General features: G+C 40.9%; 2 protein-coding genes across 4 annotated transcripts in view; one reads left to right on the top strand and one right to left on the bottom strand.

Moving 5' to 3' along the window:
- RARS2 (arginyl-tRNA synthetase 2, mitochondrial) overlaps positions 1 to 4492 on the bottom strand; it is a 30183-nt gene extending 25691 nt beyond the window's left edge. Inside the window, exons 1-5 of the mRNA XM_014964564.1 lie at positions 4221 to 4492; positions 2891 to 2964; positions 2173 to 2278; positions 1395 to 1478; positions 699 to 796 (exon numbers count right to left, since the gene is read on the bottom strand). Coding sequence (XP_014820050.1) covers positions 699 to 796; positions 1395 to 1478; positions 2173 to 2278; positions 2891 to 2964; positions 4221 to 4346 — 488 coding nt within the window. The 5' untranslated portion in view covers positions 4347 to 4492. The remainder of the gene's footprint in view (positions 1 to 698; positions 797 to 1394; positions 1479 to 2172; positions 2279 to 2890; positions 2965 to 4220) is intronic.
- Positions 4403 to 18355, top strand: part of ORC3 (origin recognition complex subunit 3) — a 37030-nt gene continuing 23077 nt past the window's right edge. For all 3 annotated transcript variants that reach the window (XM_014964562.1, XM_014964561.1, XM_014964563.1), the window contains exons 1-7: positions 4403 to 4622; positions 7932 to 7986; positions 10262 to 10359; positions 12860 to 13004; positions 14299 to 14403; positions 15172 to 15326; positions 16272 to 16408. In XM_014964562.1, the coding sequence (XP_014820048.1) occupies positions 4599 to 4622; positions 7932 to 7986; positions 10262 to 10359; positions 12860 to 13004; positions 14299 to 14403; positions 15172 to 15326; positions 16272 to 16408 (719 nt within the window). In that variant the 5' untranslated portion in view covers positions 4403 to 4598. The remainder of the gene's footprint in view (positions 4623 to 7931; positions 7987 to 10261; positions 10360 to 12859; positions 13005 to 14298; positions 14404 to 15171; positions 15327 to 16271; positions 16409 to 18355) is intronic.

Here is an 18355-nt window from a genome sequence, read left to right as displayed (position 1 = left end):
GAGATAAATCTCATACCAGAACAGAAAGAATCAGTAACTGAAATCACATCATCTTCTATCAACAGTGGCCCACAAAATAAAACAACCCTGTATCCACAATTGATTACCCATGATAATAAAATGGAAGTTCAGCTATGAAAATTCACGCTCCAAATTAAAGCCAAGTGCTTACTTTCCATGACTGGAAGTCTGCAGAGGGAGTGTAAGTGAACAAAAATATTTATACATAAAGAGGTCTGAGTCAGCCACTCTTCATTGCACTGGACAGAAATTATTGAGCCAGCAACTGAGAAGACTTAACAATACAAATGCCTGGCTGCTTTAGCAAGTTAGAGGGGAATGTATTAAGGTGAAAAAAGCAACGAGTTAGTGGTTGAAAATTCAGATGATGTTTCTTGATAACAAAATAAAAGAAGCCTACTTAAAAACGGAATGCTATTATAGACTAAATGAGAATATTCTTAGTGGAGGGCAGTGTGAGGCATGAACTCTTTAAATACCAAAAATATCTTCTGGGAAAAAGCCTCAATTCCCTAAACATCACTTATATTCTACTTGGCAAATCTACCAGAGTATCAAAACCAGCTGAATATAATACCGTAAATATGGTTTAACTTCACAGGCATCACACATTACAGCTAGGACTATCAATCAGCACACAAGGCAATTTTCTCAAAGGACTCATCACACACACTTACCTGAACTCAATCACTGCCTTTTGTCTCGGTACCGTAGAGAAAAGTTCACTTTTGACTCCATACTCTGAGCCATCTTTCAACACCTGCTGCAACACTGTCTAAACCAAAAGGAAGGAAAAATAAAAGAAAGGAAAATACGTTTCAACAACAGAAAGCCTGATCAGGAAAACTGTTTAACAATCACACCAGAGCCCAGTCCCACAGCCTTTGTTCACATCAGCAATTAGGCGGCTGCTCTGCCAAGCAAACAAGGTCTCATGTGCAGATGAAAATGCCATTAACTTTTGAAAGCTGCATCCGGTCAATTAAAAAGTTAGAGAAATTATAGGTAGAGATTTTGGTGGAAAAAAAAAAAGTAAGTGGAAAGGCTAGGATTTATCTTTTTTTTTTACTTACACACCATGAAAGGGCAAGTGAATAACCCGGGAATAACTGGTGGGCAGGAAAGGAAACTAAGTCCAAGAATGTGGGTAGAACAGTGACCTCATGTAAAATGAAAGAGTTCTCACATAAACAGGGTTGCAAACAGGACTCTCACCTCTCCTAATTAGGTAACACTTTTTAAAATAAAAAGTAGAACTAGACCATAGATTTGGATGAAAAAGGAGGAGAGTTTATGAGCAGTAAACTTGACTAGAGAATTGACCTCATTGTGTAACTGTGTGTACCTTAATGCATGTGCAATATAGTACTCACCTTCGCTAATAATTCCCTGTTTATTGTAAAGTTCACTGTTCCTGGACCAGCACTGATTTCACTCACTACAGCATCACATTTTAGCTAGAAGAACAAAACAAAACAGAAATGCTATATGAAAATAGCTTAACTGGAAAATTGTAGTTCAATCCATTATAAATACTAATTTAATCCACTATAAACATTAAATATTATTTATTTGTTTGAAACGATCACAAGTGGATCATTTAATCAATCTTGCTGGAAAAGGAATGATTTTATTATTTCCAATCCATGCTTCTTTTTTATGTTGCAGTCTTAACATCTCAGCTGCTACCATTTCCCAGATTAACACACCTGAAAAAAATTGCTGTTTTAAGAAACCTTCATTTCAAGCAGTTAAGGATTTGAAAATCTGGCCTGTCTGACCCACAAGCTGGATTTCTCCATTGCCATCTACTGCTGGATTTTGCTGTCTTTGATTTTTCAAGCCACTACATACTCAATTTTTTCCCTCAAGTTTTGGGCAACAGACCAGACTATGAATACCCTTTAGGTACCCTCATAATGTCACAAATATTTTTACTCTCAAACTACTTGAAAACAATTTCTTAAGAACCATAACTAAAACTGCTTCTCCAATTCCCTATGAAGATTTTGTGTACAATTATACTAGGTGCAGCCATCAAACTACTCTGACCCGAACGGATGCCTGGAGAAAGAATACCATTTCTTGTTGCACCTCTGGTCTGTAAGTTTGTTATTTCATCAAATATATAAGATTAATGCATTAGCATACCCTTTCAGCTAGCTTCTGAGCTTGAAGCGGAAGATCTTGTGCTAAGCAATTACTAGAACTGTCTTCTGTTACAGAAGCAATGGAAAGCTGGAAATCAGCAACGTGCCTGAAAAAAAGAACCAGTGAAAATCAGAAAAAAAATGTGTTGAAATGATGAGGAGATGTGGCAGATCCAAGCTGACTCTGCATATGACAAGTCTACTTGGCAAACATAAACCAGTCAGAGATACCTGAAAGTTCACTATGTTTAGAAAGCTGCAATAGAAGGCTAAATATTACCTTTGCTCTTACTAATACAATTGGAAAGCAGTATGGTGAGAACGCCATTTCAGAATGAACAAAAATGATGCTCACAAATAAATGTAATTTACTCACTAACATCATTACACCTCTCAAGCAGGACACTGAAAAAAAAGTCCATTGTAACTTCACATTGGTTCAAAGCAGTGTTACATTCAGATCACTAATGCTGAGACACTCTCCATGCAACCACTGCCCATAATTTGTACAGCTTCTTAAACAATTGTTTTGAGCTCGCTTGAAAAAAATACAGGGATTTAATTAGATTTAGGTATCTTCTTATAATTGGATTGGTGTATTAGCTTTGATTTTTCTGTATTTCTTTTTCCCTAAAGTCCTAGTAAGCTTTTGCAATAATAAACACAACAGAAAATAATTAAACATGACATAATATTGTATGATAAAATGTAAACACTACCGTTTTTTGGAGACTGGAACTGCAGATATGGACTTTATTAAATTTTCTGGTGGCAGATCCAAAACCTTCGAAAGCTAAATATGAAATAAAGAACAAAGTGGAATAAGCAAAAAAGAGCCAGGAAAAATACTGCTCTCTGTTTACATACTCGTGGGGGGCACATCATTTATATCTGAAAGCAAATTTCAACCCAGGTAAAAAAGCAAATATTTATTATCTATCATAAGCAATACAAAAAAATCACAGAATGGTTAGAGTTGGCAAGGGACCTTAAAGATCATCGAGGTCCAGCCCCCTGTCCTGGGCAGGGACACCTCCCACCAGACCAGGTTGCTCCAAGCCCCATCCAGCCTGGCCTTGAACCCCTCCAGGGATGGGGCAGCCACAGCTGCTCTGGGCAACCTGTTCCAGTGTCTCACCACCCTCAGTGTAAAGAATTTCTTCCTGAAATCTAATCTAAATCTCCACTCTTTCAGTTTTAAACCATTACCCCTCGTACTATTGCTCCACTCCCTGATACAGAGTCCCTCCCCATCTCTCCTGCAGCCCCCTTTAAGGACTGGAAGCGGCTCCAAGGTCTCCCCAGAGCCTTCTCTTGGCTGAACAACCCCAACTCTCTCAGCCTGTCCTCATAGGAGAGGGGCTCCAGCCCTCTGAGCATCTTCGTGGCCTCCTCTGGACCAGCTCCAGCAAGTCCATGTCCTTTCTGTGCTGAAGGACTCCAGAGCTGGGCTCAGCACTGCAGGTGGGGTCTCACAAGAACAACACAAACCCAAGAGATCTTAGAAAAGGCGAGACAAAACACCACGGAGAGATCTTTTGATTTGTTTTTTGTTGTGTTTTGTTTTTTTTTTCCTCCCATGAAGGATCCCATCAAACCCCTTCACGCCTTTAGCGGCTTATCCCGCACCTCGTACGCGGGGGACGAGGAGCCCCCCCCCCGACGCCAGGACCTCACTAACAAGCTACAAACGGCCGCATTCTCGCTAAGATGAAGAGACTCCCGATAAAACGCCCACGGGGAGGGGGGAAAACGGCGTTAAGGCTTTTTGGCACGGCAGGGAGTGTAATGGAACCGTGAAGGGACCGGGGGGAACCGACACCGCCGTCCCCTCAAAATTCCCGCCAAGGGCTCCCCTCACAGGCCGCCCCCGAGGGGCGGGGCGGGGCGGGGCAGCCCACGGGCCGGGCCCACTGGAAGAGGATTGGGGGGGGGAGAAAGGGAAGGTAACGGAGATGGTGGTGGTGTTTGGGTGAGGGGGCAGAAGGGGAAGTCTCGGTTATAGCGCGCCCCTTCCTCAGACCAAGCCGCGGGGACGGAGCGGCGTACCTGCGAAGCGATGCTCCTCCGAAAGGAACAGGCTGCCATGGCTGCGCCGCCGGGCGGAAGGTCGCAGCCGCCCCCTTCCCACCCGGCTCCGTTCCGCCCGCCCAGGGGCGGGATGGGCCGTACCATTCTCACAACGGGGGGGGGAGAAGAAGAGCCCGTTGGTCCGTCTTGGCGCCTAGGAGGTGTGGGGAGGCGGAGAGCTGTCCCACCGCGCAGGGGAGGAGGGGGAGAGCGGCGAGGCGAGCCCTTCAGGCCGGAGAACGTTTCACCGGAGCCAGGCCCGTCGTTCCCGGAGGGGCTCCTCCCCCTTAGGGCTCCGGTGGCGGCGGGGCGGCCTGTGCGGTACCGCTGGGCCCGGTGCGGCGCCGGAGGGGCGACATGAGCACGTGCTCCGTCTCCAAGGTGAGGGGCGGGGGGGAGCACCGGGAAGGGGAGGCGGGGGGGGCGGCCGCCGCCGCCGGGTTTCGCTCCCGCCCAGGGTCCCGTACGGGATTTGGGGAGGGCCCAAATCTCTGGCTGCGCCCCCGCCACGGCGGGACGGGGCTTTGTCCGGCCTGAGCGCATCCCCCCCTCTCCCCCCCCGAGCCGTTCCCGCCGGGCGGTGTGAGGAGAAGAGGGCGGTGGTGCGGGAGGGGCTGACCCGCTGAGGTGCTCCCCCACCCGCTGCCGTCTCCGCACGCTAATTTAACGGGAAGAAAAAAAAAAATCACTCATACGTAATGTTTAACAGCCGTTATCACCTTAATATTCCTGAGCTGAAGGCTTTTATCCGGCCTGTAGTCAGGGTTGGCGGCAGGGACGGTGCATTCACAGGATCACAGGATGATCTGGGGTTGGAAGGGACCTCTGGAGATCATCTAGTCCAACCTCCTGCCACAGCAGGTCCACCCAGAGCAGGTCCCACAGGAACGTGTCCCGGTGGGTTTGGAATGGCTCCAGAGATGGAGAAGCCACCACCTCTCTTGGCATCCTCTGCCAGGGCTCTGCCACCCTCACAGGAAAGAAGTTCCTCCTCATGTTTAGATGGAAATTCTTATGCTCAAGTTTGTGCCCATTTCCTCTTGTCCTGTCCTCGGGCACCACTGAAAAAAGACTGTCCTTATCCTCCTGACACCCACCCTTGAAGTATTTATAGGCCTTGATCAGATCCCCCCTCAGTCTTCTCCACACTAAAAAGACCCAAGTCCCTCAGCCTTTCCTCATCAGAGAGATGCTCCAGGCCCCTCATCATCTTTGTAGCCCTCTGCTGTCCCCTCTCCAGCAGTTCCCTGTCCTTCTTGAACTGGGAAGCCCAGAACTGGACCCAGTGCTCCAGATGGGACCTCCCCAGGGCAGAGCAGAGGGGCAGGATGACCTCCCTCCACCCGCTGGTCACATTCTTCTTGATGCGCCCCACATAGTGAGATTTAAAATGTTGTATTTGAACATTTAACTTAAATCCTGTCTTGCTTGTGGGTACAGTGCACAGTAGCAGTGGTTCATTGCGGGAAGGGATGTGTTTTATCACGGGAAGGCTCCTCTCCCTTATATTGTTTTTCAGTGAGTTGTGATGTGCAGCTGGATTGTCCCCTGTGGATGTCACTGTGCAGGTTATCACCCTTAGTACTAAAGGGGAGGACTTAAAACAAAGTTAAAACTTAATCCAAACCAAGCAGATTTCCTTTTCGAAAATGGCTGTTGCCGTGAAGTGGTTTGATAGGGAAAGGTGTGTGTCCCCTTGCCTCCCTGTGTCTCATATTAACCCACCTGCAGTACTGTGTCTGGCTAAGGAGTCCTTCAGCACAAGAAGGACATGGACCTGTCAGAGCGGGTCCAGCAGAAGCCACGAAGATGCTCAGAGGGCTGGAGCCCCTCTCCTATGAAAACAGAGAGTTGGGGTTGTTCAGCCTGGAAAAGAGAAGGCTCCGGGGAGACCTTAGAGCCCCTTTCAGTCCCTAAAGGGGCTCCAGAAGAGATGGGGAGGGACTCTTTATCAGGGAGTGGAGCAAAAGTATGAAGGGTAATGGTTTTAAACTGAAAGAGGGGAGATTTAGATTAGATACTAGAAAGAAATTCTTTCCTGTGAGGGTGGTGAGACACTGGAACAGGTTGCCCAGAGCAGCTGTGGCTGCCCCATCCCTGGAGGGGTTCAAGGCCAGGCTGGATGGGGCTTGGAGCAACCTGGTCTGGTGGGAGGTGTCCCTGCCCAGGGCAGGGGGTTGGAACTTGATGATCTTTAAGGTCCCTTCCAGCCCAAACCATTCTATATGCAATATTTCTTTGCCATTTTATATTCTGGTCTTCGCTGCATTTGGTGATGTGGGGAAATCCAGAGCTTTTAAAGCATTAAATAATACTTAGGTTTCATTTGACTTAAGCATATGTTATTTCTTTTTTTATATATATGCTTTATAGTTATTTTGGCCAACTCCAGTTGTACTCTTGTGAATTACTGTTCTGACAAGTGCATACTGCAGCATAAATAAGGCTGTAGCACAGCTTTTTGTAGTAGAACTGTTCCAGAGTGTTTTGCATCTGTAGAATAACCACAACTTTTGTCCAGCCAGTTTTTGATGGTTGCTAATACAAGTGGTAAAATGTAAAGTATGTGAGGGCATCTCCAGTTCATAAGGCTGTTTTTCAGAGGCGGCCGATATCAGTGTTTTACTGCAGTGTTTTTATTTGTATCAGAAGGGAAATAACATGTCCAAGTCATCCAACAGACTAGTGCCTCTGATCAAAATTGAACATGCCTCTGGAGTTTTGTTATCACTAGATCATTCTTAGAACTGTTCTAGGTCGAGGTCAGTAATCTTTGCTTATGTAAGTGTCTCCATTGAGAAATATGGGATTGAACCAGTCTGTTTGTCTGTCTTGAACACTTGTATGTTTTCTTCCCCCTTGCTGTAGTGCAGGAACCTCACAGTGAGAGCTGGGGAATGCATATGATTTCTGATATCCAGGAAATTATTATAACTCTTCAAAAGAGATGAGTTTTTTGTTCGAGAGGATAAAGAGGGGAAATTTCAGATTTTCTAGAGGAAAAAGAAAAAAATGCCGCAGAATTCAAATTTTAATACTTGTGTTTTATTTCCTCATCTTTTGTGATGAAACTGGTCTAACTGGGACATAACATCTGTCTGGAGAGCAGGGTTTTTATTCATCTGAGCTTTTTCCAATCCATTTATCACTCTGCTTCTAACCATCTTTACTTTTTTGAGGGTGGATGCACTTGTCCTTTGTAGCTATTATGTGTCATTGACTTTTTTGAGTGACTTAATACTCATTGAATTATTCTGAGTCACTTTTCTGTGCTTGACTCTTGCTTTTTTTCTTTTTTTTTGTTTTCTTTTGTTTTGTTTTTAACTGCAACTGTACTGAGAAAACTCTACTGATGTGTTCTTAGGGAATCATTTTCTCTTCATTCTAAATCTGTTGGAGGTTATGGGAAGTTTAAAGAATCTGCTGCTGTTCTAGTTGATGGTTGAAGAACATAATGGAAGGGTGAACAAGTTCCTCCCAAATATGCCGGAATGCTGCTTCTGCTAGTTTTCCAGCTTGAAACAGAAATATAAAGGGAGAGCATGCAAACTGATATCCTTAAGATGCTGGCAGTTCAGTTGAAATGGTTGGTTTAATGGGGCACTGAAATTAAAGGAGAATAAAGTGGCCTTAGATGCCAGTCAGATTGATGCTTATGTTGAAGTTTATATTTTTTTTGCTGTTCTCTAGGGATGCTTTGTTTTTAAACCAAGTCCCAAGAAGAGAAGGGTGTCTCAGAAAACAGGTTAGTGCATTTTGATATATGTTGCTGTGCTTGGATTAATCCTGGAAGGTTCACCACATGTGATTGAATTCTGTCATAGCTGTGTGAGGATTTCTGTTGCTCCTTGTTGTCGATATTGCTGAAAACTCCATTTCTTCAGAGGAACCCCAGCAAATTGTTGGCTGGAGTAAATGTTGTTTTCATCTCCAGCAATCAAGATCATATAGCTGTGTTTGTCTTTGCAAATTCTCTTTTTTTTTTTACAGGATAACTCCTTTTCAAGCTACCATAAATTGTTTACTGACTGACAAACTATTTGTCTGAAGAGCCTGATTGAACCACTTTTAAGTTATGGGAGTCAGAAATTATATCCCCTTCATAAGTCTCATCATATTCTCAGCAGTTTGCCTGAGTTTCTTGAGGAAAAGAAGAGAATCCATTTGTGAAGCTTCCATGGCTTCTATCCAATAGTGCTTGTTATATAGCTTTTCTTTTCTCCAGCCTATATGGTGTATATGGAGCTCTGTTGTCCCTTGAGGAAGGCTGAACAGGACTGACTGTTCTTGGAGACTCAAATAATGCTGCTTAAGTAGTTGCTGTTCAAGATACAGTTTGGAAACTTAATGTCCTTATTTCCAGTTTAAACTGTCTTGAGCAGCACCAGAGCTGTCAAAAGGTGTGACAATTTGTATAAAAAAGAAAGTGGAGGGGAAAGTAACAATGCCAGATTTTTGTGGAAATCGCTATAGGCTCATTCATTACCATAGGGACTTACTGTAACACCTGCTTTAAAATTAATCCCAAATTATTTTTTCCATGGGAGTTGGAACATCTGTAGCTCAGGGAATGAGAGGCAGGGAAATAAAATCCAGTCTGTCATTCCAAGTCATTTAAAGATAAATAAACCAACAACCAGGACCTATGCATTTAAACCGCATTTAAATTTTACCCCTTCCTGGGTATTGTTTTAATCTTTGCAAGATTAGTAATGCTTGGATAAATCCTACTAAACGTGTTGTTCAAGTTAGCAGATGCTTTGAGACATAAAAGTAGATTTAACTGAACTACCCCTAAAAGAGAGGTGGTGGTGAGACAGTTTGGCTGCTCACAGCAGCCAGTTAGAATGGAGTTTTAAATAAACGGTACTTTGATGTGCATCTGTCCACTTTGGAAACCCAAACTTGTCAAGCGTGAAGTTTCAGTTGTAAAACTTCACAGCATTGATTGTTGGTAATATTCTTGCAGCCCACAAAAGGCCCTCTGTGCACATTTGCACCTGTAGCTTGAGTTTTGGTAGTCTAATAGTGATGTTATGCCTTGGCATATTACCAATAATGTGGTGGCTGGATTTTAACTAAAAGCCTGGGACCTGTGTAATTAGAGTGGGTTATGTATTTTAAGTAATTTTTCTTAGCAATACAAACGAGGTGTTATAGTTTAGGGGAGATAATGAAAATATGGGATGAGAGATGCCTCTTGTTTGTCATTTACAGAGCTGTTTTGGGTGCTTTTAATGCTTTGGGAGACTGAATGCGCTCACCAAGACTGTGCTTTTTTTTTGTTTGTTTGGGTTTTTTGTTGTTGGTTTTTGTTGGGGTTTTTTGTTTGGTTTTTTTTAAGGGAAATATAGAGTCTGTGAATGTGGGAGGAGAAACAAGAAAAATCTCACTCAGTTATACCAGTTTCTGTTCGGTCTCCCATTCTACTCCCAGCTCAGTCTTTCCTTCTTAGTTGGGAGCTGGTGGACAGGGTCCGTACTCACATCTCTGAGGCAGAGCAGCACCTGGGAAGCCAGATGAAATGTGCCCAGACACTGTTTTGCCAAAAAAGGATCTGATTCTCCTTTTCTTTTTTTATAAAGAGCATTTATAGCAGTGAGAGGCAATTTAGAGGTGAGCCAGAAATGTAGGCCTGGTTTGCGCTTAAAAGTTTTGCTGGCATAGTTGTGTCTGTTAAATGTATTTGAACAAAAATAACTATATCTGTATTTCATGTAACCTGACAGTCCCTTCCCAGTACACCTTATTATTTTCAGGAACTTTGTCTTAGCTACATCTTCCCTGGGGAACAGAAAGGATTCTCATGTATCTGCTCTTGCAGGCCTTTATGGTTCGTATCTGACTGTAGTAATGAAGGAAGATTGAATATTTAATAGGTGAAAGAGAGCCATTTCCCTCAGATATATAGGTATATTAAGATGTTCTTGTTTCAGTTGGGTGTTTCATTTTTTTCTCGACAAAAAATGTTTTGTTTTAATAATCTGGCTTGTGCTTGCCTTTGCTTTCTGTCTTTCTAGCTGTTTGTTTTGGAGAAAGGGAAGATGATTCGGAGGATGCCAATTTGCGATTTGTTACTTGTCAGTCTTTATGGAATGAGATCAAATCCGCAACAGAGGTGAGTCTTGCACCAGATACTAAAGCAGTGTTTTGCATTTGTACCAACATTGTTTGCTTCTTTGTTTCTGGAGATCGTTTTTTTGGTTTTTTTTTTTAACACGCTTAAAAGGCAATTAGTTAAAGCCATAAAAAGGCTGGAAATACTGACTAAGACTGAAATCCCTGTCCAGAATATGAAATAGTAATAATAAATCCATCAATCACACATTAGTTCTAACCACAGAACTACATGCTTTTGCTGCTTCTAGCTGCTGCTTCTAAGCATCTCTTCTTACTAATTGTCCTTTTTATTAATTCCTGGCATGCTACTATTTACTACCTTCAATTCAGTTATGTGCTTGCCAGCCCTCTGAGGATTTGAGGCTGCTCTTGACCTCAGAGTTCATAGCAGCTCAGGATTCACAGTGGATTTATGTGAATATGACTGCTTGGATGTCAAACACTGAATGACACAGCTGCAAGCACAGTCTATTGAATTAGTATGGACAGTGTTGGTGGGATTTTTTGGTGGGGTTGTCTGGTGGGGGTGGGAGTTAATTTCATTCTGAACTGTGGCCTCCTAATTGTTGTGTGTTAGATGGCATGCTGCTGTTGTGTCCCTATAGCCAGCTGGCTTGTATTACAGTATGAATAATTGCTTCTGTTCAGCAGGGCTTTCCTCCTCTATTCAGTGTCAAGGATTCTGGGCAAGTGTTCCATATTCCTCTGCTTGCTGTTGGGCTCTAGACGTTATGAGAATTTTTTTTCCATAGTTTGTTTTGGGATGTACAGTAGAAGCCAGCTGGATGTAGCTTACAATCTGGACCCTTGGGCTAAACTCATAAATTCCTCTAATTCCGTTTCTACTATTCCATGATCCCTCTCGCTTTGACTAGTCAGCACCCTTTTGAAGCCATAACTAGCCAGGCTGTGCAAAGCTGTGTGCTACCTCGTGGTACTGATTATAGAGAACACACAGGAGTTTGTGGAGGTATATTTGGTATTTTCCTGCCAACTACTTCAGCTTGATGAGGCAGTAGTGTTGGCAGCTGCACCAGAAACTGCCTTGCCAGCTACACGGTGGGCTATAGGGAAGATGACATTCTGTAGCTACTTTTGGAAGACCTTTTCTTGGATCTTCTTTCCTAGGTACAGTGTTTTGAGACAATGCTTCTACGTTGCCAACAGTGGCTGCAGGATTTTCAGGTTGAAGAAGTGTTGTTATTTTTTTTTTCCTAGTGCTTTACAAGGATTTCTCTCAGAACATCAGGCACAGCCCATCATAGCAAAAGTCTACCTTAACCGCTCAGAAGCACAGAGCCATTGCCATCTGGAAAATCATCATTCTTTCCTGTTCTAAATTTCCTAGCCTTGTTTTCTTTGAGGCTGCTAGAGAGTTTGCCAGATACTTTCTTCTGTTCTTCCTCCTCCTGTTGGAAGACAGTTCATCCTACATTGGCAAATTTATATGGGCCTTGCCTTAGAATTTGATTTGCCCAAGGGCAGATTACCTGTGGTTACTTTTGCTGCTGTACATAGAATTTTCTTTATCCACCTTCTGGAGTATCTTTGATTTTTTTCTTCTGTCACTGTTGGCAAACTTGGAGGTGATGATGGTTCTTATACATAAAATTGTGTGATAATTCAGGTGGAATGGGACATTAGAAAGTCTCTAGTCTGAATTCCTGCTCAAAGTGGCCTCATCTGTGAAATCTGACCAGGTGGGTGAGGACTTTATCCAGTCAGGATTTTATTTCTTAGATACCTTCAAACCCTGGTGTTTGTCTGTTCTAGCAGAAGACATATCTTGGATTAGAGACAGGTTGTCAAAGTCACATGCATTATAAAAGAAATAAAAAATGCTGCCTCTATATATCTGCCTTTAAAAGTTTTATGTCCCCCTCCTTTCTCTCACCTTTCCATATATTTCTACATATACATATTCTTGCCCTTCAGGATGATTTTCATGCAAAAGACAGTGTAGCAAATGTGGCAGTCATGGTTTGGTGGTTTTTCCTATAAAACATACTTAAGGCCTTCCTTTATAATTTTTTTTTTCTTTTATCCTGAATTAGATTTGGAGGAGCTGAATGTTTGCTCTCATATAGATTTCTCAGAAAAAAATATTTACAGGTGTTTTGAAAGGATTAGGAATTTTCATGAACATTTTCCACAAACTAATTATATTGTTTTATTCCTCCTCAGTCACTTACACTTTGTCAGTATGGTGGGTTTTTTTTCTCCTGTAAAGCCTGTAGTGTGACACCACAGTTAAGCTCATTTGCTTTCCAAGTTATTGTTGAGGCATTTGACAAGAGGTTCCAAGAGAGGAAATATCTGTGTTTTCCACAAAGTGAATAAATTTGCATGTTCATAGTTCACAGGAAAACTTAGTGTTACTTGAAATTTTACCCTGGAGTTTTAAGAATGAAAAATTATCCAGGGAAGGGGTTGGAAAAGGAAGATATTCTGGTGTTTCCACATTTTTATAAATAAAATCTCTCTGTGTTTATTTACAGCAAATACAGGAAGACTTGAATCAGCAGTTCTTTGATAACCTAGTAAGTTTTTTGAGGCGGTCTCATTCGGAGTTCCAAGAGAAGACCACAGAATGGACTTGTCAGATGAAGTCCAGGGAAATCCCTACTGCAGCTCTTGTCTTAGGTAATTTTTTTAAGATAAATGTTTTTTTTATCTATATGTGCTTAAAACTGACACAGAGATCAAAGAAAAATATATTGCTGATTTCCAGTAATTACTGTGAGCAATATCAGTTTCAGAAATGTTAACAGAAAAGGTTGGGCTGGGAGAAGGAAGTAGGATAAGATCTCCTTCCCCTTTGTCTGCATAGTGATGCAGACATAATAATGTCTGTAAGGTAACACCTCCCCTAAAGGTCTGTGATTTGGGTTGGTTTTTTTTTCCTGATGCGCTGGAGATGCTTTATTTCTCTCCCTGTTTCTGCCACCAAGACACTTGGTGGTTTCTATGACTAACCATGGAATTACACAGCTTGTGTATTTCTGATATATGTTCTTGCAGTGCATTTTTACATGTAGGAAAGTGGTGTCATCTTGGAAAAGGAGGAGAGGGTGAAGAAAACAGCTGAAGATCCAATCCCTGAAATTACTGAAGTTCTGAAGTCTTTCTTTCTTCCCAGCCCTGCCTTTCTTTCAATGGGTTGCAACTATAATCCTAAACCTGGTTCAAGGCAACCTGATCACATTTTCAGTGGGTCGTTTTAGGGAACCTAAAATCAGGCTTGTACTGCAAATTTACCGTGTGAGCACTAACAAGGTCTGGAAGGTAGTCTACTTTTGTAGGTGGTAGAAAGGGAGAAGTTCCTGATCTGAATATTTCTGTGGAAGAAGTTGTGAATTGCCTTCTGGAGGGACTTATTCTTTTTTTGGGGGGTTGACTAGAGGATATTAACAAAGGTAGTAGAGACTGGATAGTTCATAGTAAATTCAGACTGTAGTTCATAATAACTTGTAGTAATTTTCCTCCTTACATAAGCCATGTGAGGATCCAGTCTTGGGTGTACGCACTGCTCTTCTAGAGAAGGTGAAGTTCATCTTCTTGTCTGCAGGCCTTAGATGACTGTGGATGGCTTCTGAGGGTATGAGGAGCAGGAAAGTTAGAAAACCAGTCCTACTCCTTGCAGGTTTGCACCCTTGAGAATTCTTTCTTTAAAAAAAAACAAACAAAAAAACCCCCAACCAAACCCAAAAAACAACGTAAATGAGAGGTCTTTGCAGTGCTTCCCTGTTGCTTTTAATCCGGTAGTATTAACATGTAATCTTGTGCTGGTTTTTTGGTTTTCCTCATAGATAATGCAACACTTCTCATTCCTTTCTTGAATATTTGAGATATGTTCTGGATTTTGCCTGCTGTTCAGTTTCTTATGCCATTATTGTGGTCACAGCAAAAATGCCCTTAAAATTTATCTGTCTTCTAGGTGTAAATGTGACAGATCATGACTTGACTTTTAGAAGTCTCTCAGAAGTCCTTCAGAATACCATTACTCCTTATATAGCCTTGCTGGAAGCCAAAGATTGCCCAGGTAAATACTGCAATAGCTTTCCTTCTCCATTTGAATAAGCTGCCAATTAACTAGAAATTCTAGTTTTTGACCCCAAATATAAGAATAATGGCACGGGGGGGATCTTGAAGACTCTCTAAAATCTTGCTCAATCCCTTGTTAACATAGCAATAATGTCTGCTGTATTTTAAGAGGTATCCAGTTCTGTTGAAAACACTGAAGATTGAAATGCTATTTGGCTCTAACATAAATTTCAAGAGCACACTGCTTGGTTTATTGCATGTTGATATTGTAGATTGCCTTTCCTCTTGTTTAATTGGACAGTATATGTATGTGTCCTACTCTTTAAATGCTTATAGTCACATTATTGCAGTGAGGGAATGGGTAGAATAAAATTTTGTCCCACTCTCCTTGTTCCTTTTTTATTTTTTTAAGTAAAAATATTAAAATCACTTATGGCAGCATCCCCAGATCTGTGGATTGGCTGCCTTATTTATTTTTAGATTACGCTAATAGTATGTGGCTGGAGTTCAGGAAACATGCAGGGTCAACACTTAACCTGAATTGTTGCTATCTAGGCAAATTAATAGGATAATTTTTATTTCATTAACAACATGCATATCATGAATAGTGTCAAGCTTTCTGGAGCACGAGGTGCGCATTCTGGAGAGAGAAGGCAAATAATTTAGAAAAGTGAAAAATAATAAGTGATAACAGAGTAATTTTTTAGAGTATGAGTTGAAGAAGTGTTTCCACATAACAAAATGTGTCTAAAAATGTGTTGTGAAGGCATAAAAAATCTGATGCAGAAGCTGATGGGGCAGCTGATGAACTGCTACGTAGATGTGGACTCTCTGGAAGATGAGGACTGTGTGCAGGTTTCCCAGAACAGAATACGTTGTTCAATGTCTTCTCTTATCAACTGGTACAATAGTGTAACTAAGGTATGATTTTAATATTTTTTTTTATGTATCATCAGTTCATAAAAATCCCTGACCTTTAGATGCTTTCAAAAAAAGAAATTGAGTAACTCCAATTTCTATGCTGTAGTGAAAAAATGCCAAGGGTTAGCTTTTCATTTAATGCTAAAAAATAACTGAGATTGAGGTGATTTGACTATAAATCTGTAACATATATAACAAATGAGGAGTTAGTTTCTGATGAGGTACGGATGTCAGAATTCTGACAAACAAGTAAAAAGTACCATTTTATCATGTATTTAATTGGCAACTGTAACCTTAAAATGCAATATCAACTTCATGCCAGATGCTTTTCTCCCAGAAGGGCTGAAATGTTTTGTTTATTGAAACAAGACTGAGAAAGAACAGCCATTGGGGGAAAGGCACCCTATTAGTGCTAATGGGCCGTTATGTCATTTGCAGCCCACACTACGTTGACAAGCAGGGAGAAAATAACTTTCAAAATGTTTTTGTGTCTTTGATTTAATAAAGCTAATGAATTTAAAGTTTTGTTTCCGTCATGAATAAAAGTTAGAACTGATTTTTACGGTGACTTAATCAGAGCAGTGTGTTAAATAAGTTTAGTGAGTACATGCCGGTTTTTTTTATTACTGGTAAAGATACAGGAAATAGGCACCGTCCACGTACACAACTCAAATCTTCTCTCTCAATCCCAGCAGAATTTCACCAGTTCTGTCCCACAGATCTATTTTTATCTTTGTTGGAATGTGGATTTCAAAAATTTGTTTATACTTCCTGCTGCGCCAAACAGAAGGAAGAAAAATTCCAATTCTAGATGCTAATAATAAATACAACTTGTAGCAAAAAGCCAGTCCTGTCATTTTGAAGCATACTAATGTCATAGATGTGATTCAGTCTTTTTTATTTTCCTGTCTTCTGTTTATTAATGCATAATGAACGGCTTTAAAGAAAACAGATTCTGAAACTCCGAGAAAAAAAAGAACTTCCTCTTCTAGACACTGGCAATCTCCTCCGGTTGTAGTTGTATTCAAAGACATGGAAAGTTTCAGCACAGAAGTACTTCAAGACTTCATAGTCATCAGCAGGTAACATCACCTGAGGTTTAGTTCTTCCACTCCATTTCCCATTTTCTGTCTGCAGCTGTTGTGAAGTGTACCAAGGAGGTCAGGGAGGGTTGCAATCAAACATTGATGCTGCTTCTTTGCAGGAGTGATTGAGCAAAAACCTATTTGCTAGGTTTTGGGGGTAAATTATCCTAAAGCTACTCTGGGACTCTGAACCAGTGTACCTGAGGGCTGGGCTGAGATATTGGGTGGCTGATTGAATTCTTTACAGGAGAGGATTTATTGGTCCTAGTTGTTACAGAATCTGTGATTGTAAAAATAAATTTTTTAAGATGCCTTTCTTCTGTAGACTTTCAAAATGTGTTTCAGAGTATAATTTTTGTATGACAAGTGATGTGATGCTGCTTAAAGGTCACTAACTCATAACAGGACTATGTAAAACTCACCCAGAAAATTTCTTAAGTGTTGGACAGGATCTGTAGGGAGTGGCTGACTGCTTCAGGTGCTCCTGTGCTTCTGTCCTTCCTTAACCTGTCTTCCTTAATACCATCTCATGCATTCTAATCCAAGCCCCCCTCAAAAAGACCATCTTGCACTTAGTCCCCAGGTTGAAGCTACAGTTGCAGCAGAATTGGGGCTGCAGTTGTACAATTAATGCAGCTGTAGCAGGCATACCTGACGTTACCTCTAAATGAGGCCAGACAATTTCACTCGCTGAGAGACCCACAATAAAAATATTTTCTACTTCAGATCTGGCAGGTGGGTTCTCTCGGGAACATTTGAAGGAGTCAAGTCAGAAATGTACAATTATCTGGAAATAATTAGGGTGTAAGGCAGGGAAAAATGAGGTTTTAATTGTTTTTGTTAAGTGGCGTGTTATATTTTACTTTTGTGGAAAACAGAAATGCCTAATTATGAGCATGTGGAAAGTAGATGAAGTGCAGTTTGGGTCCATCAGTCTACTATTTGCAAATACACTTTTTTTTCATAGACTGTGTGTCTCTTCAAAAGTTTAGAGCATTCAAATAATAAAAGATTGTCTTGGTTAAAGTAGACGATGGGTAAAATAAAAGCTCAGCAGGGGTGCATGATACTTTGAAAAACATCTTTGGGATAATTATAGAGATTGGATTTATTCTCTCCATTTCAGTCCCAACATATTTAATAAGGGTGAGAGGTTCTTCTGATTTGTTAATCACAAGATTCAATTTCTCTCCAATATTCTGTTAGATTATCAACAGTGGACAGTAATATATGAAGTTTATTGTTTATATGTTTAAGTCTCTAGCAATGACTTTGGGGAGTTAGAGAAATGAAATAATTATGGGATAACAAAACACAAAGGTCAAAAAGTTGCTGTGATGAAAACAGAGGAAAGGAAGAAAATCATCAGTTTTAACCTAGAGGTGTTTAAGGTAGCAGAATTTGTATCTCTTTGAAACTAATAAAAAATGGAAAATAATGAAGAAATAATAGTAAAGCCACTGTATTTTTTTATAATTTGTACGCCGTTCACAAGCAATATGGCATTCAGTCCTGGCTATCAGTTCTCAAAGCTTATACTAAAAATGAGCTGAAGAGGAAGATTCAGTCTGGTTAAGTTGAAATTCTTTCTTTTAAGTATAGTGGGAACGTGAAAAGTTAGAGGGGTTTCATGTTTATTTTAAATTTATTAAATGGTGTAAAATTTGTAAATTTTCTTGGGACTCTTAGCTGTTTAATGTGTCTTCTTATTTTCTATTTCTTTGAAAAAAAAATATTGTAAGATTCAGTTTTCTGAATATAACTTTTTGGGACGATAGGACCAGTACAATACTCTAACTGAAAAGATGCTTTTTATGCCACTTCCTGAAATTTGAATCCTAAAATATAATTCAATTTGCTTTTCTGCTTTAGGGCTTTAAATTGCTCCCTTTCTTTTTGGTTTTACTCCCCATTAAAACTCTTTTGATTTACTGGCAACAAATC

Source organism: Calidris pugnax, unplaced genomic scaffold, assembly GCF_001431845.1.
Source record: "Calidris pugnax isolate Ruff unplaced genomic scaffold, ASM143184v1 scaffold219, whole genome shotgun sequence".
Lineage (NCBI taxonomy): Eukaryota > Metazoa > Chordata > Aves > Charadriiformes > Scolopacidae > Calidris > Calidris pugnax.
The sequence above is the reverse complement of the archived record's forward strand: the minus strand, read 5'-3'. Positions and strand labels throughout refer to the sequence as shown.